Source organism: Alligator sinensis, unplaced genomic scaffold (assembly GCF_000455745.1).
Source record: "Alligator sinensis unplaced genomic scaffold, ASM45574v1 scaffold829_1, whole genome shotgun sequence".
NCBI lineage: Eukaryota > Metazoa > Chordata > Crocodylia > Alligatoridae > Alligator > Alligator sinensis.
Window position 1 is genome coordinate 1,321,924 of NW_005842399.1, and position 24,126 is coordinate 1,346,049.

General features: G+C 42.4%; 1 protein-coding gene across 3 annotated transcripts in view; it reads left to right on the forward strand.

The window, feature by feature from the left end:
• MED27 (mediator complex subunit 27) overlaps positions 1-21,398 on the forward strand; it is a 148,327-nt gene extending 126,929 nt beyond the window's left edge. For 2 of the 3 annotated variants that reach the window (XM_025211303.1, XM_006029815.3), the window contains 3 exons: positions 7,046-7,087; positions 18,167-18,244; positions 20,794-21,398. In XM_025211303.1, the coding sequence (XP_025067088.1) occupies positions 7,046-7,087; positions 18,167-18,244; positions 20,794-20,928 (255 nt within the window). In that variant the 3' untranslated portion in view covers positions 20,929-21,398. The remainder of the gene's footprint in view (positions 1-7,045; positions 7,088-18,166; positions 18,245-20,793) is intronic. The other variant, XR_003095525.1, reaches the window with a different exon arrangement.
• The last annotated feature ends 2,728 nt before the right edge of the window (positions 21,399-24,126 follow it).

Sequence of the window (24,126 nt, forward strand, 5' to 3'; positions counted from 1 at the left end):
TCTCCAAGAAGTTAGGCCAGTTAATATGCAAGTCTGGGGTCAAAATCAAATGATAGGGAGTTACTCAACTTACAGTACAAACCTATGGAACCATTTGAACTTAACTACTCTTACCCTTGATTGCCATGCTCCGTTGTTTTAATTTGTCTCAGATCATATTGTAACCTCTTTCAAGCAGGGACTTTGCTGCTTCTAAAGAGCCGTGATTCTGTTTTGAGTTTTGGGGCATTATCATAATACAAAGAATCAGAAATAACTAGCTGTGCTTTACCATAATGAAGGAAGTAGACAAAAGAACATTTCCCCCCCTTTGTTTCTGAATCACTCTCTTTAAGAATGTAAATTTTAGCAGAACTGATTTAATATGGTTTGTTCTCCCACAAGTCTTACTCAGTGGCATTTCTCCTTTGTGTGACCAATGATTTGTTAAAATGTATCAGCAGTAATACAGTTAAATGGCAAAGAGGAGGCCAGTGCAGCATTAACATTAAGGGTTATGAAAGTACTCATAAGGGTTACTCATTTACTTAAAATGAGTTAGTCTTGGAAATGTGAAGTTATTGCATAAACAGATTTACTATTGGGAGGTGTATATGTATTGTACACAATGATACTGTATTTGTCCCAAACAGCTACCACGTATAGCGCCAGCCCAGCAAAGACTTCTGCGTGTGCTTAGCTGTAAGTCAGTAGAAATACCCATCTGTACAGCAGCGAGTCTGTAAACTGGGGCAAGATGTAAATAGCTCTGTGCGAGGCCCCAGTGCTGTTTTGTCCTTCCAAGTGGTACTGTTTAGAAATAATGAGCAACTAGAAGCCTTGGATTCAGCTCTGGCTCAGAGCTTGAACATAATCCATGTTTTTTATATCAATAAATATTTAAGCCAGTGTTTATTTTTGAGGAGAGTCTCTTTCACTGTGCTCCGTAGGGGCCTGGCTCCATTTCCTGTCTTCTGCAGCATCAACTCAAGCTTTCTTCCCTACGAGGATGGCCAGAGTAGCGAGCAGCATTTAGTGATCTTCAGCAGTTTACCCCCTGATTTCCTGAGTTTCAGTCGGTATGTTGTTCTCTCTTCAGCCAAGCTTACCAGCTTGAGCTCCTGGCTTTCTTCACCCCATGGCTATAAACTGGGCGCTCCAGCTTTGACTCCTTTGCTCCTGGGACCTGTCTTATGGAATAACGCAGCCTTTAAATCAGTTAACCAATGAGCAGGAGGCAGGTTCCCGAAGGGCAAGGAAACCAAACCAAATGCTGGGCAACTGGTTACCACAAAATAACGTTCCCTTACAAAAATGCCGAATAAATGGATGAAATTTAATAAGGGCACATTCAGAGCTATATCCTTAGAAAGGAACAGTCAAACGCACAACATACAGACTGCAGTACTGCAGAAAAAGATCTGGGGCTTATAGTAGATCACCAGCTGAATAAGAATCAACGCTGTAATATTATTGCAAAAAAACTGCTAGCCTCCTAGATGCATTTATAAGTGTCACCAGGAGGGATTCTCCTTCTCTGTTCATCACTCCTCTGGCCCCATCTGGAGCACTGGATTCAGCGGGGCACTGTAGTTTAAGCAAGATGTGGATAATATGGAGAGAATCCAGAGGAGAGCAACAAAATTATTTAGCAGTCTAGAAAAAGTGACATGCCAAGGAAAGGTTGGGGAAACTGCGATTAATTTAGTTTCAATAAGAGCAGACAGAAGTGGGGGGGATTTAAGTCACAAGACGGTCTGCAAAGAAGAAGACAGGACAAAATGTAATGGACGTATTGAACAAGAGAGATTGAGATGAGCTACTACGAAGTTTCTCACTCTGGGAATGGTTAACACTGGAACAGATTCCCTAGAGAGGCTGTGGATCCCTCTCGCTGGGAGTGCACGAGTGCAGGTTAGACAAACATTTGTCTGGGATAGTATAGGCAGGGATGATCCTGTCTTCAGCAGGTCCCCTGAGGTCCCTTCTGGCCCTTCTTTTCTGTGATTAATTGACTTAGCAAAAAATCTGTGACTGCAGAGTCCTTAGGGCTCTAACAGATAAATGGGGGAAAGCACGCTTCACAGAGAAGTCCTCTTTAAATGCTTTGCAGGTACTATCACTTTAAAAATCATGTTTTTAGCCCTTCTGGCAGGGGAGAAAACTTCAAAAATATAAATGAATTGTAAAGTGGAAGCTGAAAATCTGGAGTAAAAATCCACAGCAAGCCTGAGCTTTTGATTTTGAGGGGTTTGTGTGAGGTTTTGCTAATATAGCGTTACAAATACACTAGGCCCTATAAGCAGTAAGGCAACTTGAAGGTGTGGAAAAGAGGGAACGGACTCTGTCTCCCTTCTTCAAGTCTTGTACATGTATTGTGATGTGCGTTTGGATGGCAGGTAAGGTATCTACAGAACTTGGCACCTTAAGTCTAGCTTAAGAGTTTCCTTGCCTGGGAATCTAAATAGAGCAGAATGAGAGGCGTTTGCTTTGGCCCCTGTACACCCGCTCCAGCTTAATTAAGCTAAATATTCTTTCTTCCAGTTTGTTGCTGAATCACTCATTCGTAGACACACCACCCGCAAAAGCCTAGTAGAAATGCCCTTGTTGTAGGGACAGGCTGAAGCTGATAAATATTCACACAGATCAGCACAATTGCTGGCAAATGAATGTAGATCTCACCGTCTCTGAAGAGGCACAGTGGTTCAGGCGGACTTATGGGATTTTATTAAAATTGTATGGTGGACTCTCGCAGAAGCAGGCTGCTTTTTTTCTTAACTCTAAAACAAGGTACAGTTAATTTAATTGGATCTTGTTGTTAGATGTGTGCAGGTCAAGGCAGTCTTCTCCAAAGGTCAAAGTAAAATGCTTAGGGCTCCTGGGATCTGTTTCCAGCTTTGAACTGGGACAGGTCCCCTCATTCTCTGCCTCTGCTTTCCTACCTCCAAAATGGGGATACTACATGGCTGCTTCATATGTGCATTCTCAAAGATAGCAAGAGAAGGACTGCTATTTCACAGTTGGCTTGTTGAGGCCCGAAGGAACCACGTTTAACCATCTAGTCTGACCTCCTCCATAACATGGCCAGGTGAACTTCACCTAGTAATTCCAGACTCTTACCTTATATTTGAGCTATAATCTATCTTTTAAAAACTCTGTGTGGTGAATTGGTGTTAAATGTGTGAGTAGAAACCTCGAGGAGCACGAGACAGTCGTGTTGCACTAATGGAGAATGTGCAAGTACCTAATTAGTCATGTGACTAAGGGGCAATCCTTCTGCAGTAAAGCACTTTGAGTGATCCACTAATGAAGAGTGATGTCAAAAAGCAGCATAGTTTTGTGGAAACATATTTTTTCCAAGTCTGGCCTTTTCTGTAGTGCAAAGTATTTTTATGGTGAATGGTAAATATACCATTTTCAGATTCCCACACTAATGCTTTTCTTGTTCTTCATTCTCCACTGTCTCCCACACGATCCTGGAGCCCTTATGTGGGTATAATTCAGAGCCCACAAAACTGCCATCCTAGTAAGTGGGAAATGTCTCCACGTGTGCTATAGAACAGGTGGGAAAGATTAAGCAGAACTGTGATCAAGAGAACTGCTTTTAATAATACCAACTAGATCACCTGTATTATACAAAAGCTCGTACACAAATTGGATTGGATTAGCCCAAATAAAAAGGCCCATTGCCACCCTCGGACTGTGTTAAGTTGGTGACTGACGAGCAAAAGTGGGGTGAATTAAAACATAATGAACAAAGTGTCGTTGGAGAAAACGGTATAGGCAGTTCTGCCCATCACTTCATCTTGGTGTCCTTTGTGAAGATAATTTGTGGAGAAACCATGACATTAGTAATAAATGAGCAGGCTGGAAGGACTGAGCTTTACCATCATAGCTGCTGTGGCCATCACCTTTTGCAACAGCAGAGTCCACCATAACTCTGGCCTTCATTGCCTTGATCCTGAAAGGTAGGATCCTGATCAATCAGGACTAGAAAGACAGACCTGGATACCTCTACCACACCAGGCTTCCAATTCCTAATCAATATCTGGAATATGAGACATGGGTTTCTGCTGTCGCTTCCTCCTTTGTCCATCCTTTCCGTTTTCCCTCGTTATTTTTCTTCTTTATTTTTCTCTCTCGGATTAGTAGGACTCCAGCATAGGCAGCTAAGATTCTTTTGCAACACTGCTGGGAGGCCATGTCCTGAAAAGAGCTAAAAGAAAAAATATCTTAAATAGTCTAATACAGGAAGGAGTTGGCAGTGGTTCAGTATGGCTGGTAAAATCATATGCTGTTCCCATGTTTCTCCTACAGTGAGGTTACAAGTAAGAGTAAGTACCATAATGAGGAGCTCCTGCTTCCATCTGTGCTGGATTTTTTCTCTCCCCTGTTGCATCCTTTCCCCAACAGACAGGATTGGACTTTGATAACAACAGCTCACTCCCATCTCGGCTAACTTCTTTTCTCTGTGTCTGGAGAGGACGTTCATTGCCATGTTTAACATTCCAAGACAGCAAAATTCCTTTAATACGTTTACTTGCTTTTTTGTATCTTAAAAAAAAGGTTGGGATCAATGAGAGCAGGTCCTGCCTGACTAACCTGGTTTCTTTCCATGATCAGGTCACAAAGTCCCTGGATGAGGGTGTTGGGGTGGATGTTGTCTTCCTGGACTTTAAGAAGGCCTTTGACATGGTTTCCCAGCACATTCTCTTTAAAATAAAAACAAACTAGGTGACTGCGGCATTGATGCCTACACAGTCAGATGGGTGGCAAATTAGCTAGATGGTCGCACCCAGAGAGTGGTGGTGGATGGGTCATTTTCAATCTGGAGAGATGTGGGCAATGGAGCCCCCCAGGGCTTGGTCCCGGCGCCTGTACTGTTCAACATCTTTATCAGTGATCTGGATGTGGGTGTGGAAAGCATGCAGTCCAAATTCACTGATGACACCAAGATGTGGGGAGAGGTGGGCACACTGGAGGGCAGGCACAGAATCCAGCTAGATCTAGACAGGTTACAGAGGTGGGCAGATGAGAATAGGATGGAATTCAGTGCAGACAAGTGCAAGGTGCTGCACCTGGGGAGAAGGAACCAGCAGCGCACGTATAGGCTGGGGACACCCTTCTTGTCAACACGGTGGCAGAAAAGGATCTTGAAGTCATTGTTGACTCCAGGATGAACATAAGCCGCCAATGCGAGGAAGCGGTCAGTGAGGCTATCCTCACCTTGTCGTACATCTACAGATGCATCACAAGCAGGTCCAGGGGGGGAATCGCATTGGTCAGGCCACAGTTGGAGTACTGCATCCAGTTCTGGGCGCCACACTTCAAAAAGGTTGTGGCTAGCATTGAGAGGGTCCAGAGGAGGGCCACTCGCATGGTCCAGGGGCAGCGGGGCAGGCCCTACGAAGAGAGGCTAAAGGGCCTGAAAGGGGATCTGGTGGCCATTTATAAACTCACCAGGGGGGACCAGCAAGAATTGGGGGAGGTTCTGTTCCCCTGGGTACCCCCTGGGGTTACTAGGAATAATATCCACAAATTGTTAGAGAGAAGATTCAGGCTGGACATCAGGAGACATTACTTTACAGTTAGGGCTGCCAGGCTGTGGAATGGGCTCCCAGGTGAGGTGGTGCTCTCTCCTACCTTGGGGGGTCTTTAAGAGGAGGCTGGACAGATATTTGGCTGGGTTGATATGACCCCCCGGCACCCATTCCTGCCCGGGGTAGGGGGTTGGACCTGATGATCTGTTTAGGTCCCTTCTGACCCTATGCACTATGATACTATGATTAAAGAGATATTAATGGGGATTGGTTGGGATTAGGCAGGTCAAGGTCTTTGGGCATTTATACACGTGCTTGGGGGAGGCACGGCACTTTATCTCACTCTAATTAAAATACCTGGAGCATCTCATGTATTGGTGTCCCCGTGCTTCAAAACGGCACCCCTGCTGCCATTTTTAAGTGCAGGGATGCTAATGCATGAGATGCCGGAGGCTGTTGGAGTGCAGTAATTGCCACACTCGAGCAGACTCGAGTCTACTCCGGCGCGCTGTAATTACAGCACATTGGAGCAAACTTGGTGCTTGTGTATAGGCACCCTTTGTGCTTAAAACAGTGACCCTCTTCAGTCGATAGCATTATACAGTAACAGGGGTATGCTAACGTTTTGGAATCTCTGGGCTCATTCATCCCATCAAAATTAATTGCATGAAAGCACTCCAGGTTCTTTATTTCAATAAGAAGTGCCACAGTTTGTTTAATTAACTTTCCTCATATATTAAGTGTCAGTAGCTGAGTCCTGAAAGATAATGAAAGGTATATCCTTCATAGTGGGATTTCACATAAGACAGGTTTTCTTGCATTAAATCTTTAGTGCCAAGAATTCGAGTACCTCCTCAGCCTGGTACATGTAAAAACTAACTACTTCTAGTGATAGACATAATACTCTCCTGTTGCAATTAATAGTGCCACATATGTAAACTGTGTGTGCCAGGTCATCAGATTAGTAATAGGAAATCCCAATGGCTGTCTGGACAGAATGCAAATGAGGGTCTGGCTTGGAGTCTAGAAAGAGATCTAAGTTTAAAACTGCTGTTGGGTTTTCCTATTCAACGCAGGTGCAGCTGGCACCTAAATGATAAGATACGTACAAATAAGTACTGGGAGTCTCTACTGGCCCTTCACTTTGCCAGTATTAGTTGGCAGTTTCCCTTAGGCATTTTAGGGAAACTCTGGGATTTCAAAGAGGTCAGCAGAGTGGCTTTGCACATTGGTTTTGGGAGGAATTAACTCGGCAGAGTCCAGCAAATGAATGCGATGTGGGGAATTCTGAGAGCCTGAGCTGTGCTAGAGCGGTTTGCTGCACACAGGAAACCCAGGGGAGAGATGAATGCTCTCCTGTTGGCACAACCTTTTAGTGCTGCCATATCTCCAAGTTGCCTGTTTATTTCTGAATTTGGACTTACCAGTTTTTGGCAACAAATTGCCTAATAATAAGACATTTGTGTGACTTTCACGTCAAAGAATCCATGTATGTTAATACATTTTTTTTTTTTTTCTTGCTGCAGCTCGACATCTGGTCTAAATCCAACTATCAGGTCTTTCAGAAGGTAAGTCTCACATCGTTTTCTTTTTATCTAATACCTCTGAAGAAAATCAAGGTTCTGGGACTTGCAGAGTTTGTTTTGCGTGTTGAAACACGTCTCCAAAAGAATTAAGATTTGCATTATTTGTCAGCCATCCCAAAACTTTGTTTTTACCTTGCCAAGAAAAACAATCTCCAGTGACTGAAGACTGAATTAAAAAAAAAACCAGGAAAAAAAAATGTTTCTCTTGTTTAGTGATGACTTTAGGCATGTTTCCTCATCCCTATCTGAGCCTGGTCAAAGTTATCTCAGAATATGGGACTTTGCTGCTGTAGCCTGAGAAATCTTTGAGCAGTCAGTCTTACCCTTAGGAATTTTAGCTTAATTCTTTCTGAGTAGTTTGTTTTACTTTTTCTTACTTTTTTAAGTAAACTAAAAATAAAGGCATCCTCCCTGGGCTATAGTTGAAGGAAGATATGTTAGCACCTCTTTCCCACAATGCCTCATAACAAATTCTGCACATTTGTAGAGTCAAAATTCATTGAGGAATTGATTTTAATAAATCAATGGGTCTTGTAGGCTTCTAAGTAACATTGGTGCTTAAGAAAATGTTAGCCTTGTAGCTGTTGTGCCTGCTTCTCACCGAGTAAATTACTGAGGGTAAAAGCGATTTCTCAGATGTGTTGTGAGAAGGGAATGGATGCACAAAATATAGATCTGCTTAGACTTTTAAGGCACCTTTAGACAGGGCTGTACTGTATTTGAAGGCAGGTAAAATAAAACTTCCCTTTGTGAAGACCTCTTATCAGAATGCTGTAAGTTCAAATTACCGGATTTTAAAATCCAGTTTCCTTATCTTCAAGCCGCAGTTTAAGAAATTCAGGACTTCCTGCTACTATACTGGTTTCTTTTATCTGTGTCCATAGTTCAGGTAACACATGTGGGTCAGGGACTCGAAAGGGCATGAAAGCAGGGGTCAAAACTATTGCGTGTGTCCATGCATAGATGTTTCCACCATACAGAGCTCCCTCCCAGGGCTCCATGTGCAGTCCAAAGTGAGGAAGTTTGATCTCAGCAATTAACCAGTTGAAGATGAAAGGGCAGGTTTTGGGGAGTGGCATTAGGACAGAATACTGATGTAGTTCTTCCTTTATTTCCAAGATAGGAAACAATTGGTAAGAATTAAGGAATCTCTCCTCCCCCGTGTCCCTCAGTCCCATACAACTATTGTCTGTGCTCTTTCAGGTAGAGAGTAATGCAGTCAAATGTAGTGCAGCACAGAACGACCTTCTTCCTTTTCAGTAATACTTTCACGTGATTACTGCCCAGGAGTGGGTTTAGGGTTTATAAGTAAGTACATCTTTTCAAATTCTCCATCTGTGCTTTTAGGTTGTATTAGGGGTGTAGGTTGTAGCAGTGTTGGTCTAAGGACATAGGCAGACACAGTTTTTTGGGTGAATCTGATATCTTTTAAACCCGAAAGCTTGCTAAAAAATGTTTTCCAGCTATTTAAGTTGGTCTAATAAAAGATATCAGATTCACCCAGAGAACCTTGTCTGCCTTTAGGTCAGGGGTAGGCAATTATTTCGGGTGGAGGGCCACTTACTGAGTTTTGGCAAGCCATTGAGGGCCACATGACAGGCAACCAGGGGCAGATAAATATTAATTTTCTAAATTTTTTAGGGGCCCCGCGGGCTGGATAGAGTGGCCTGGTGGGCCGCATCCAGCCCCTGGGCCGCATTTTGCCCACCCCTGCTTTAGGTTGTAATCCCATTTGGCCAGCGTCTGTGCCTGCCTGATATGTTTTCAAAGCATCTAGTACATTGTAGGCAAAAATATACTACAAATAACAGTTTTCTTTGGGGTATGGACAAATAAATTACAGTCGCAGGGGGAAACTGAGAAGTTGACTACCTTGTTTCATTGAGGGCCGTTAGCTACAGTTTAGCTTTCACTTCCTGCAGACTGAAGTCAAGCACACAAGCAGTTAGGGCAGAGCAGCGGGCATGTACCAGAGGCCCCCACCACCAGTAATTTGGTCATTTGTCCATACACTTAGACACCTTTAGTAATTTTAAAAAAGGAGCCAGGCAGTATGTTTCATAGTTGTCACCTTAGTGAGTGCAGTTGGCTTATAAATGGATAGAAATAACAGCTGTACATTGTAAAGTGTAACTAATTGGTAAACGGAAGCGGAATCTGCTGACCGCTGCTTATTGATTAGTGAAAAAAGCAATGGTTTCAGTCCAGTTCCTAGGTGGCAAGAAGCTACATAGTGAGCACCATTGCAACTGGGTAGTTGCTGGCCCTGCAGTGGCCAATTCCTGTTTGAAATCTGTGGGTTTATCTTGTGAATCATGTTTGCACACCTTACAGGGCTAACATTTTGGGGCATCCCATGGCATCCTTGAAAGGATCTCAAGGCACCCCAGGGTGCCACAGCACTCTTGTTGAGAGTCACTGTAGTAGGGATGAGCTAAAAACATAAATGATGGGGAAAATGTTGTTTCGTGGTTTAATGAATGTGACGTATGATCCAGGTTTCTACCACTGTACTCCCAGTTTTCTCATTACCTCACTGCATTATTTTGGGCAGTCATATGCCTCTCTATGGATGTGTTTCCCCATCTTTAACACAGGTGTCATACTGACTTATATCTCATCTCTTCATCTTAATTGCTGTAAGATCCTTGGATGAAAAAACTTGTTGGAAAATACTAGGAAGTATTTTGTAAGTCTTACTGTCAGATCTTATACTATATTTTGAGCCAAGAACAAAATCAGATATAGTAAGGATCTATTAAAAATATACAATGAGAATTTCCATATGGGTAGTAGCAAATGCTGCGGTTCTGCATATTAAGCACACTCGCTGGGATGGCACTTTTTTGTTCTCTGACAATGATACATTCGCACTCGTTTTTTAACTTTGGACTAGTGTTATAAGAGCGCGAGCTGAAGGATATGGTTCAGCTGGAGCAATGATTTCACTTTGGCATTGTTCTGACAAAAATTACTTATCTAAGCAGGTCCCAGCATGTCTGTACATTGATGAAATTGTTCACTTACAGGCCCGTGCAGGTCATAGTAGCCCCACAATAAAAAGGGCATCTCTCTCTGGCTTTTATTCTTCTGCTTCCCCTTTGAGTAAAAAGTTGTGAAGCTTGGTCCGTCCTTTACCTTTTCTTCTTTCAGTCTTCTGCCCAATAGCTTGATGTTCTGCAACCCTCAGCTCTGGGGTTCTGATTTCACACCGACATTTATCAGTGAATATTCCTGAACCTCCTGTCTTATTTCTTCTTTTATACTATTGGATAAAGACATCTGAGGTGTTAAAATAAGGAGGCTAGAGATCAAAATAGTTGCTGCACCTGCAGAGTTTAAATGTCAGAAAAATATGGAAATGTGTAAACCTTTTCTTTCCTGGCTGTTTTGCCCTTTCAGATATTCCACCCCCTCCTTTATTTTTAAGTTCCATTCTTTGAATCTAACCCTGCTGCTAGGTTTGGTGGCTATGAAAGCTGATTCACCCCAGGATGAAGTTCATGAGGTCTCTAGGGAATCTCAGAAAACGGCTGTTCACTGTAACAGTAATGGGCCCGCCGGGAGCTCTCCCCCATCAAATTATACGCACTTGGGCATCCTGTTTAATAAGAAGGCGAGAAAAGGCTTGCTGACGCAGCCAACGTTTGCAAACAAAAGTCAGGACAAATTTAGCTTTGTTTGACAGGGTTGGCTGGAAGATCAGAGGTCTCTGGTCCTTAACCTAGAAAGTCATGCTGCAGCCCTGTGAGATTTGACAGGTTTGCAGCTTCCACGAGCAGGTATCTTTTGAGCTCCAGATGTTGCTATATTGTCATTGAAGAGTCTGAACACTTGGTCCAGGTTTTTAAAGAGACATGTCCCTGCCCTTCAAGTAATGATTGATTCCCCAGTATTAAGGGGAGGAGAACTCAAAGGGCCTGGTCGGAAGTATTATTAATGTTTTGGGAAGGAGTGCAGCATTTCCACATAGGCCTAGGTAGGTGGGTGTTTTACTTCCCTGTTGTTTTAAGTCCAGTCTGTGGGAGGAGATTGCAGGTGATGAAATAAAACATATAAACATAATGTACATTTTTTTATAAGGCAAATCCCACTTCTGTATCTTATTCAACAGGCTGTTCATGATGTAAGGGAATGATTGGCCTAAAAATTACAGCGTACCAGATCTTGTAAAAACAAGTCAAGCAAAAAAACAGTCACAGGGAAATTGAATATATGAGATGAAACATCCCTTCCTCCAGAGTGCTCTGAGCTATCACATCTTAGTCTTTGGGCAGTGGGTTTTGCTTCCTCCAAATTCTCAAATGCTAGTTTTTTTTAGGGGAAGAAACACAGCCAGTTGTACATCACGAGAGAATCTGATGCTGTTTGTGTTTCTTGCTGTGCATTTGAGTTCTTGACTCTAAGGGTTGCAGTCCCAAACCGGTAATGCTTAAGGTACAACTTTGCTACTACAAGGGCGCACACTATACGAAGATGTATTCTTGTCGATCGTCTCTGGGGGCAGCATCATGTGGGATGAATGCATGCGTGACAAACATCAGGCTATTGATAATGTCTGCTCAAGGAGAGGAGATGGGCTCTTCCAGACACTTGCTCCTTTAGGTGATCAGTGCTTGGCTAAATTCAGGTGGCTGGTTAAGCAAAAATGATTGAGCAACCAAATCCAGATAAGAAAAAACAATGAGATCTAAATATTTCTGGCATTCTCAGTGAGTTATGGGGCACACGCACCAAACCTGATCTTTCAGGAAAGTTTCTGTACTCCATTACTTTGTATTGGAGAAGCAGTTAATTCAGAAATTTCAGTCATTAGTTATATTTGCTCTTGTTCACGGACATCTGTTGTAGAAGGCGTCAGCTGGCAGTCCTTCCTAGTTCCTTTAAGCCAGCAGGTTCTTGCTCCCAGGAGGAAGTTGTATATCTCTCTTCCAAGCAAAGTATTTAAGCTTAGTTTCATTTGAAGCCTATTCATGTACTGTGTGCGCACCTGAACTACAGACCGAGAAAGCTCAGGGACCGTTCCATTATATCTTCTCTGTGCATGTCACTGTGACCTGTCTAAAGTCTGTGTTCCTAGTTTGTTTTATTAAGTGACATGGATTCTCAAGCTTTTTCTTAGAGGAGAGATTTAAAAAGCTTGGAAATCTTGGCAGGCAGGTAAAAGAGGCACTCAGTCTTTTCCACAGTACAAGACAACATTTTAAAACCTGGTAAAAGGATATTTTTTTTAATGCCATGCATGATTAACAGCTAGAACTCATTGCCACAAGATACCACTGAAGCCAAGAGCTTAGTACGAATTTTAGGGGTGTGCGGGCCGGCTCCCGGTCCCGTCCTTGCCGGGCGCGAGCTGGGCCCGTCTGTGTGCACGCGGGCTGTGGCCGGCAGCCCGGGCACGCGGGGCCGGAGAAAAGTCGCGGGGTGGAGTAGTACGCTCGAGCTAGAATTAGTCACGGAGGCGTAATGGTTGATTGAAAAGATTATTTACTTACACCGGAGATGGTCGCGGTGTAGGCTGGTCAGCTTTCCAGGCTCAGCTCCGCTTGAGTTCTCGGTGGAGGACTCTAATAAACTCGGTTCCGGAGTGAATCAGGCTCCGCGGGGTTCAAGAATTCGTTCCCACGGAGCAGCTGTATCTCCGTGAGTGTTACTCAGTTCCCAGGTCCCCCGGAGCTGTTAAGACTCTGTGGGTTCGACAATTGGGTTCTAGGGTAGGGATTCGTCTGGGCTGCGATCGGTGACGGGGAGAGGCTAGAGGCCGTCGGTAAGTGGTGCCCCGGAGTTTGCTAGGCTCCGGGGGTTCGGCAATTGGAGCCTCTATCGCCTTCTTAAGAAAGACGTGCTGAGTTCGAAAGGACCCATAGCGCGTAGAGATCCGTCTCTCCGTCTCTCTCCGTCTTTCTCTCCAACTTGGGCGGAAACCACCCAAGCCTTTTGTACGGCTAGCAAGCCAATAGCTAGCCACCACGTGTGTCTAAATTAAGACCGGCCAATAATGTGGCTCAAATCTCAATACAAATGGCGGGAAAACTCCTTTGCAGCGTGCATCACTAAATGCAAAAGTCATGCACAATGCAAAGAAGGCTACAGAACGGCGGGAAACACTTTTCTGCACGCGGGTTCTCCATAACAACAGAACACTCCGTCGGGCAAAAGAGCTCCAATTCGGCGGGAACATAATTTAGCGGTGCCGAAGCACACACAATTAAAAATCCACAACTTTGGGTTGTGACAAGGAGTAGACATTATGGCCATTGAAAACATCCAGTTGCATTGCTTGAATGTCAGCTGTCATGTTTCAAACCACAAACCCATCACTCTCTGACGAGGAAGACTGTCTGTAGTAGGAGCTTCTGAGATGGTCCTAGAATAGGGGAACAACGTGTATAGTTCAATAGAAGATTACCTGTATTTTTAATGTTCGCTGTTAGTACTTTAAGACAGTAAGTGAACCTTTCTAACAGGCATGCTGTATAAGGTAAGCCCCATACCTTTCCCAGGTGCCACTCTGATCCCTTTCCTCTTCCCCCGCCCAATCTGCTGCTCTGCTTTCTGCTCTTTGTCCTAGTCTGCCTGTCTCATCTGCTGCTCTGCTTTCTGCTCCCTGCCCTATCTGCTGCTGTGTTCCCTGCTTGCACCGTGATCTGCCACGTGCCCCACACAAAAACTGGCAGATCATGTACCGACATTTGGCCACCCCTGCTCTGAGGCACCATCTGACTGTAGTTTGAAATGAGATTATTGGACAGGTCGTGGAAAGCAGCACAACAGACCCTTGGTTCTGGACTAGGTTGCCTTTTTGGTGGAAGCACTCTTCTAACCTTACCCACTCATGAATAATAGAGTCCTTTTTTAAAAAATCCATTTGCAGCTTTGGAAGTGCTGATTAAATAACATTTTGCCAATACTGAATCAATGCCACCTTTTGATGAGTGGGACCCCTGGGAATGGCTTTGCAGTATTGCCTTTACAGCACCGCTGAGTGGGGAAGGAAATATTTGGGGTGGGTTCATTCAGACAGAAAGCAAGGGTTTTGTCACTCGTCCTTGTGTGGGGGTTTCATAAGCTATTTATAGGCTTACCAGCCCAGCAAACTGAGCAGTCAGATATGATAAGAAACTCAGGAGGGCATGCCTTTCTAGTCTGCTGCAAAGCAGCATTGTGGACTCAGCAGGTAGGTTCTTGGAGTGGGCAAGTACCCAGAAACTCTGCAGTCTTGCTGGGACCTGATTGTTCTCCAAGAATAGCAAGCATTTAATATTTCGTTCACACACCGTCTTGTTAAAATGGTTTGATCCAGCACAAACCTAAAGATCTCTGATTTGGACTCAGAATATATCCAGCCCTTTAGAATAGGATGCAAATACAGATGCAGGAAGTGTATGTTTATAAGTGATTTAGCAACAGACAAAAAATTGCTTGGTGCTAGAGAGCAAAATAAATACACGGCAGCAAGAGGGGAAATGAGTGAGTTCATATATGACACACCACCCTGGTTTGCTAACCCAAAATCTGGTCTCCACCCCGATAGAGCTTAAGTTTATTTGGAAGAAAGGAACCACAAGCCTTTCTATCAGCCAATTTGTATAGCAGCTAGAATTCCTCTTGCTGTGAGTCTTTGCTCCAAGTTGTGAACTTGCTTAGTTTAATGATAGCTATTTAAATTAGTAAGACTTCTTTTAATTACAATAGAGTGCTTTCCATTTCATATGGAAAAACCTGCAGATATTTTTCAGTGCATTAATTGAAAATGTAAGCTTTCCTTTGAAAGATTTATTCTGCAATTTAGCCTAATAGCTGTCTAATCAATGCATTCACTTGTCAACACCCTTTTTACCTAAGCAAAAAAAAAAAGGGGGGATGGAAGAAAGGAGGAGGAGAGTAGGATCTTTGGATAGATAAGGCAGCAAGGCACAGTCTAAAAGCAAAGCAGCAAAATAAATGCCTGGAATACATGAAATGTCATCTTGCACACAAATTATCTTGCAGTTCCAGTGTGGATGGAAGAAAAAATACATCCCCAAAATGAGCTGGTGCATATGTGGTTTGAAATGATATTTCCATTAGTGAAGCCTTCCTTATTGATCTCTCTCTTTTTAATCTTGGACAGTTCGTGTTTTCTCTCTTCATCTATTTTGTCGTGTTTTTAATTTTTTTCTCCCCACTAGCTGGTTTGTCATTTTTTTTTCCTTTTCTTTTTCTTTGCTGTGTTCAACATCACAATGTTTGTTGCCACTGTTGCAGGGTATTTCTTTCCTCTCTTCCTCTTCCTCATGTTTGACACTCACTTTGATCTGTTTTGGAAGCACTTTATCAGCACTTGCTTATAGTACGAATTGCCTCCTTTTTGTTCAGGAAACATTATTAGTGTTCTAGCAGTGCTGGGATGGCTTTTATCTCCCTGTGGAATCTCATTAGGTTTACATTACAATAGGAACAGCATATGTGCAGCTATGCCAAAGTGGCCAGTCAATTTGAATTTGTTAATGGTGTTTTTTTTTTTCCAAGCAACTTTTTCCCCCATATCGTCAATGCCAAGGGAAAACAACTTTGTTGTTCAGGAGAAAAACACAATTTGTTAGAAGCAGAACTCCAAGCAGAAAAGGAACTGCTACTCATAAATATCCTCAGAACTGCCTTTCCTTTTTTACATGTCTGGTAGTGTCCTATAAATCCGAGCACTGTCTTAAAAGGCAGAAAAAAAATCATGTTCCTAGTTGGATATATGGTATTAAGAAGTTACTGTAATCCATGAGATTTAATGACAAGAATGACTGACTGTCTATTTTTTTTAAAAATTCCTAATTCATATTGTGGGAGCAATATGAAAGCCCAGGTAGGATGGAGCCCTGTCGGGTTGGATACTACATAAGCTCCTAGGAAGACATCCAGTTCTTGCCCCAAAATTGCTCACTGTCCAAAGGCCAGATTCCATTCCCCGTCACACTGAAAAGCGTCTTAATCCATAAACGCTTAAATCAATGGGGCTGCCTTCCTTGAAGGTACTATTCTGTATGAGGATATGTGGGCTCTGAAAGTTATGTGGACACTCTTATTTCAGAATAAGAATGCTTGTTTCATTTTAGCATAGCCTACTTTGAAGATGGATTAAGCTATGGATAGTAATAAAGCACACTCTATTGTGAAGCAAGTGGGTCCACAATATGGGATTTTTGTGTAATAGCTACCAAGTTCTTAAACCTGTGCTTTGTCTTAATCTGATTTAACTTTCAGATGTAGAGCAGTCATGAGACATGCTTGCCTCTTTCTTGTATTTAAAAAAAAAACCCCAAACTAGGGTACAACTAAGGTACCTTTGATCCTGCTTGTGATTGTATTCATAGATGTACAGATTTTAAGGCCAGGACAATACATAGTGCTGAGCCTGTCTTGATTTATTGCTGGATGCTCCAGGTCAAGAATTTTGCCAGAAATTCTTGCATCAAGCCCATAACTTCTGGTTCGGATGAAGCAACGATCCCCCAACTATGACCATATGTTGTCCAGGAGACAGGCTTGTAGTCACAGGAAATTAAACATTTAAAACAGAGGTTGGCAGGGAGAAGAAAATTTGTTGTTCCCAGCAATGTGTTTCTTGCCCAGTATTGTTACTCAGGAAAGGTTTGAGATCACTGAAGCAAAGCATATTTCTTAAAAAGTTCCCTCAGTCTTAACTTAAAGGCTTCCTTGATGGAGAATGTAGTACAGCCTTGGTGAGTTTTCCCAGTGGTCACTGCGGACAATTTACACCTAAGTTTGTCTGAATTTGTTCAGCTGTAACTTCTTCTCTTTTGGGTTCGGTTTTGCCTTTGCCCAATGGATTAAAAAATCGTCTATGAGAAATCTTCTCTCAGCCTGGGATCACATTAGTGGATTCTGGACCATGGAGGAAATTAAAATGAGCATTAGATTCATATAGGTTTGATCTAACCAACTTCAAATGGGACTGCAACACTTGTACATGCGGTTTTTAGCCTTTATTGTTAAAACTACAAGGCCAGTCTCTACTTCACCATTAACATGCAGTACTGTATCGGTACATTGTCGTGTATCTCAACTACATTTCAGGTCTTCCAGTGGAAAAGTGGAATCTTTATTAACCCCCCCCAAAAAAAACCCAAAACAAAACGCAAAACTTGATTTTTAATAAGTTGAACGCCTCTTTTTCCACAGGCTTGTACACAAGAATCACTTAAATTTGCTATTGCAATTAAAACTTGCAAGTAATTTCCTTGATCCAGGAGCAAGGATAATAATTTATTCTCAGTGAGTGATATCAGAATCACTTTGGATCTTTTCCTTCACACAGCTAATTACCAGGACTTAAAGGTGTATAAAACTTAGGAAGAATGACAAAAAAGAAGTGTAGGCATATAGAGATGAGAAAACTAAGCATTTTTTTCTGAAGCAGCTTAGCTGTGCTTCAATTTGTTAGTGATTTTAGTGCTACACTGGGCCCATTCACAGAGGCACATCCAAGAGGGAAGTATTCTACTCTTTTGCACTGTAGAAAGCTAAAGTTTAGGAGCATTCTTTAATGTAGCTGCTATTTTTTTTAAATATTACCCAGTATGTTAATATTTTTGCAGAAATCTGCATATTCAAATAGTGGATGTAGAAAACCTTTAATAGTGCCTTTCCTCTAGAGGTATAAACGTGCCTTCTGAAGCTGTGCCCAATAATTGAAGGGGCTAAAGAGTTAAGTGAGTTAACACACTGAGTCACAGCAGAGATGGGAATAGATCCAGAGTCTTTCAGTATCCCCCACTTTTCCCTGACTTTACCATGATCATGTTTCCTCTCTACGTTGCTTTTTAAAATGCAATGGCAAAAATACTATATTTACTTGTATATCAAGTCCCTGACCATGTTTGTCTCAACCAATTCTCTTGCATTACTGAGAGCAAAAGAATAAGACTGGAAAAGCTTCTCAGAGGCCACTGGTGAGGATATAGACTGCTTGGTTCCCAATTTCTATTTGTACGTTATGCTAACATTTCTTCGGCTGAAACACTGAAGTAGTAAACAAAGATTTTTCCCCTTCTGTCCCTGGCACAGGTGACAGATCATGCAACCACTGCCTTATTGCACTACCAGCTACCCCAGATGCCAGACGTGGTGGTCAGATCCTTCATGGTAAGTCTATTGGACGGGAAACTCTTGCAGCCAGACTTCAGCATCATGTGGCAATTGAACATCACTGCCAGCTCCGGCGGCAGTGCGATTTCCCATATTTAAATGAGTTCAACTTAATTATTTACAACAACATTGTAAAAGTTGCTTTTCTCAGGTAAGTGGTTCTCTTGAAATAATTGGTACCATTCTCAGTACATTGGGTTGGGTGGTGTTTTGGAAAGGATTTGATATGTAGTAGCTTCTCGTAGATGTTGGCATTTATTTGCTAGTTGTCATCTGTGGAGCTGGCTTGGGGGTCAGCTCTAAACCTAACACGAATGTCTGCTGAGGCGGTGCGCAGGAGTCGGAGTCTGGCTGTAGCCAGCCAGCTAAAGATTCCCCGGTGAGAACTCGCAGCTGGCATAAAACCAGAAGAGCCAGCTCTTTCATCAACTGGCCCCCTGGGAAAGGATGTACATTTGGGGATGGGAGAGGGACTTTTGGGAGACAGGGCTTGCTACATCAATCTGCTCCCACTGTGTTCCTCAGGGACCATGCACCACTAGCATCACTCAGGCCACAGCGGGCTGTCAGGACCAGGGGGTGGCATGTGTATGTGCCCAGCCTCACTTGAGAATCTGCTAGAAAGAAATTAAGAGATGCAGTTATTGAAAACAGTCTCAACCTTAATACACACATTAAAAGCCCCAGCTTAAATCTGAGTAGATTTGGAATTCAGTTTCTGAAAATGGGCTCAAACTCTCCTGCTGTTTGGTGAAAGAAAACAGTAGTTTCCTATTGAGCACTCTTCCAGGCATGATGCATTTTGGCAAGTGGCCGGTGTTTAATCTACCCCACTCTGTTGGAGAAACCCGTTTACGCTGCACACACAGTTCACTTCACTTCACCTTTTCTTCTAACTTGTCCCAAACAAAGCTTAAAAATATGGGCAGTTTTCAAAATTATGCAAGGCAGCCGGTTTGCTTTCATCCCCAGAGGGCGCATGAAGCTACAGCAGTGGGTCAGGTGCGACTTCCTTGGCATTCCTATCATCAGGTATCTGATTTGAAAGCAATTAAACTCCTTTACCTGCTGCGTTTATTGGTTTACTTAATAAAAAGTCCACTAAGATAATATGCACGTGTGCAGGACTTTCCTCTTAAAGCACATCTTGCACGTGAGCTTTGAACAGGGGAAGCAGGCCTTACTGGTCCCATCTGTGTTTCAGGCAACAAGTGCCCGAAAATTAATCTTTAATGAAATAAGTAATGCATTTCCCTAAGCCACAGGCCTGCTTTATTGGTTTGGGCAAAATGCTGCTGAAAACTTGGAAAAAAATAAGACCACATGCGCATGGCATGTGTCAGTATGTTAGTCCTTTCACATGTCAGATGCACAATCTGTTTGACAGGATGCAGTGAAGTCTTAATTTTCTGACAAGAATGAAGGACTCTCTTTTTTTTGTTTGTTTGTTTCAACAGATGTTTCTTAAGTGCACAATTTAGCTGTATTTACCTATTTTCATATAGCTCAGAAAATTCAATTTTTTGCATGCAAACTAAGTTCACCAGAGCTGAAGTAAATAACAGCAGTTTGCCCGTAGTGTTCTCTTGCCCTTGTCTCTGTACTTACTGCTAAACCCAGAGACGGTCTCCTTCTTTTGGAGGAGAGTTATTGACGGCCTGACGTTGTGCTGCTATGGAGAAGGCTGTGATGAAGATGGAAGGATTTGTTTCAATAAGCTCCGTTGACCTCTTCTTCAGAGAACAATTTTCTCTTATCGACGTAATTCAATAGGACTTTAAATGACAAGATTCATGTGCATCCTTCACACTGTGAATCTGCTTGCCTGGGTTTTTTTGAGTTGCACATCTCCTTGAGCTTGGACTTGAGTTATGTAATGCTCATTCTTATGTATGACAATAGGAACAACCCAGTTAAGATGAGACCTTTACTTAGGTTGAGCCTGTTCTTTGTTACTTCTGACCTCACAACATATTCTCTTTTGCTTGCATCTGTGTAATCAGTGACAAATTTTTTAGAGCATTTTCATGGCCAATTAATATTGATCTTGAAATAGCATTAGAAAGAAAATGAGTTCCCTTGGTTGCAAAAGCCCCCTGTCTTCTGCTCTTCAGAGGTCAGGTTTGTGCCCTATATGTCTTGCAGCTGTGGTGTGATAGATGAATATTAGAAAAAGACAAGCCAACAACCAGGGCACAGATATCGGTGAATGGTCAAACGCAATGCCATTTCCTTCAGAATATGAGGAATATCCATAGGCTGTGATGACCTTCTACCTACTAATACTTCTCGTGGCATGAACTTCTATTTCCAAAGTTGATTTTTGGACCGAGGGAGTAGATGCCAATAAAATGGAGAATCAGCTGTATGGTGCCCTTGTGATCTTCTGCATGCCTCCCTGTCTGTATAAAATCACTGTGCATCTTGCTGGTTCCAAGCCAAGGTACATTCTCCGTCCTTGGTATCATTGTGTTTTGACAGGAATGATGACACTGAGGAACATCCCTATCTAGTTTCCTTAATTTCTCTCTACACTTTTCTTCTAGACCTGGTTAAGAAGTTACATAAAGCTGTTCCAGGCTCCATGCCAGCGCTGTGGAAAGTTTCTGCAGGATGGCCTACCACCCACCTGGAGGGATTTCCGAACTCTTGAGGCCTTTCATGACACCTGCAGGCAATAGTAACACAGCTGAGTCATTGGCTTGGCATGATGGAAAATGGGTTTATGGACCCAGTTGGTTGCAAATAACCTCTGAACAGTGTTGGTGGTCATTGGTGGATTCTATTTCTCAGCATCCACATGCACATTCCCACCTCTAGCAAATCAGTCCTTACTGAATAGTAAAGATGCATTGCTACATTTGACCATCAAAAGGGGCATCTTTCTGCAAGGTACTAATGAAAAAAATGTTTGTCTTCGACATAAGCACAGAGGAAAAGAAGAAAATCTCTTGTTACAGGAAGGTTCTGTGTGCTTTGCATTGGAGCTTCTGTGCTGAAATTATCTTCTGGGATCTGTGTCTTGTAGTCATTTCAAAAGCAACTGATATTTTGATGAGATGACCCATGTTCTATGTCTGTTTTGCTACAGTTTTCTTGGTAGTGGAGAACTTTATTTTTACAAACCAAAAATAAACTTTATATTCAAAGAGACTGTGTCATTTACTTTGTTACTTTCTAACAAATGCTGAATTCAGGCTGAAGTTTTCAAATCAAAGCTTTTGATTTGATTTGATTTTTAATCTGGAGAAATTAAAAAATATATGCTGGTAGAATTGTTTCGGATTTTTTTTTCCTTGCAAGGCTGCTTATCTGGGCTGCTCTTGTTCTGGAAGAGATTATGGTGTTGATAAACACGAAATTTCAAAGACATGTAGCAGCTTGGAAGATGGATTGTACTTTTTGAGAGAAGAAACAGATGTTTCCCCTTACTAAAAATGTAATGAGAAAAATGTTAGCAAAATCTGTATGTATGAAGCGGTTAGAAAATGTGTGATGAGTAATGACAACGTCTAATTCATTTGCCCTGTTTTAGTATTGAAAGTTGCAAAATAATTGAGGCTTCAAGCGCAGCTTTTGTAGCACAGATACGTGCATGTACAGCGCTGCAATTTAAAACTTGTGTATTTAAATAAGACCCTATATTGCTGTAGCAAAGGGTGGCATGTCCCCCTGATCCGTGCGGAGGTTCCTATTCCTTCAGGTTAGCTGGTAGAAGCTGAGGCTGATGGTCTCTGGTTCGGTCCCAATGGGATGTAGCTTTCCGGGTACTTACCTGGAGAGCGTTATACTGTGTCACCATCCCAGTTGCCCCCATGACTGCACTTCCCTACTGTTTACCTGCATGATTTTCAAAATCCACAAGGATTGCAGCTTTGGAAGCCAGTATGGAGAGAGAGAGAAAAGGGCTTTCTGGTGGGGGTAGTTGGCTTTTCTGTCAGATTTGATAGCATGGCATAACGCTGCAAGCTCTTTTTGCAGCCCCGTCAGTCAGTGTGAAGGGTGCATGTAGCTAAAAGGGTAAGAATTTTTTTTTCTCAAGCTTTTGTTTTTTAGTAAAAATCTTCGGGTAGAGTTTCTGCCATTGTGGCAATGTAAAGGAAGGCGTTTCACTTGCACATGTTCTATCCCAAGAACTTAAAGCACTCTGCAAATAGCAGTGAATTAAGCCTACAAATAATCTCCCTGAGGCAGTAGTAGCTAGTAGATGTGGAAGCTGAAGTTTGGAATGGCCGTGACTTGTTTCCAGTGCCGTTCTGCAGCGGTTTAGTACTGAATCAAATGTGATTGCATTGCATGGCTAATGTGAAGGACTACATCTGCAACACCAATTTCCGCTTAATATAAAAACAAACATGGATGTTTGTAAGCAGGCCCAGTTCAAATGGAGAACACTGGCTCTTCAAAAGGAGATATGCACATGCTGTGTCTTTCAAAGACCTCCACAGTGTTTGATTGCAAGGAATGAATGTACATTTAATCAATGAAGTTGATGAACAGGAGTGACTAGTGTTATGCTTTCTCACCTTTCAATTTTTTTTTAGTTCTCTGCAAATTATAAATACCAACTTTAGATTTCAGGGATTTGTCAAGATAAGTACAGTTGATTTACCTAGTGAAAGCCAGTCCCGTTGCACAAATGACTGCTTGCTTGCTGCGCTTGACCTCTCTGGAGTTCTCGGGACAAAGATCACGCTGGACAGGACAGTATATGCATCTCAGATGAGAGCGAGCACTGTATAAGTGGTCCTGCCGTCATTCCACCTAGCCTGTGAATAATGAGAGCTTAGTTTTCTGATGCTGTCAGCTTTTTCTCTCTCTCTTTTTTTTTAATAAGAAGGTCACAATATGGTTTTCATCAGGCTTTGGAGGTCTCTGACTTCTGCTTTGTTTATGTTTGGATAATGGGGCAAAAAGTAACCCTCAGCATTCATGGCAACATCATGTGTGAAATAATGCATTGGCCCTTAAGAGTTAATTAGTTGTAGAGAGCCAAATCAGTCACTCTGTGTATTAATTGAATTTGAAATTTTGAACCTATAATTGGCTAGCCTGGTGCAGAGTCATAACATTTCATTGCAGGCACTTGATCAGAAGAAAAATTGTCTTGGTCATGGAAACCTAAAACAATCTTGGTTTGCATAATCCTTCCAAAAAGGCCAAGACAGGCAAGAATCTCTGGCTACCCACAGAAGCTCTAGCACAAATGGTGTCTTGTTTAACCTCTGCAGTTGCTTGCTCGCTCTATCTAGCTATCTATCTAGCTATCTATCATGAGGATGGGAATGAAGTAAAACTGTGTCTAAGTTGCTCTTGCTTATGAACTCAGGCTGTGGAAAAAGTTGAAAGTTTCAGCAGCGTAGACATGATGTAACTAAATCTGATCTTGATCTTAAAATTTTGGTTTGCTTGGTGATGATCACTGGTTGCTAATCGCTGGCATGTGCATTTCCAAAGTGAAGAAGAAATTAGTTGACTGCTTTGAATTTAAGGTATTGAAACTGCAGGCTTACCCTAACTAAACCTAAATTCTCTTGGTGAAAAGCCTTTTGCTTCTTCTGTTAGACTTGTGCCTTCGGCAGTGAATACAGTTCCCCTGGCTCAGTCCTGGGAAGAGAAAACTTGACGATGAAATGAGACTTACTTGCAGGGTAGGTAAGTTTGGGTTTTGCTGTAATGTGTTGATTGTTGCAGCTTCTTTACAAAACTGTTCAAATCCCTCGCAGCAGATATTAATGAATGTGTCTCCTGAGGAATGGGCAGCATTTACCCCTATTGAATATTGAAAGCTGAGGAGGAAAGAGGACTCCGTTTTTCACAGCGCTCTATTTCAGCAAGGCAAATGTCACTGTGGAAAGGGTGAGTAGCCAAGTTCAGCA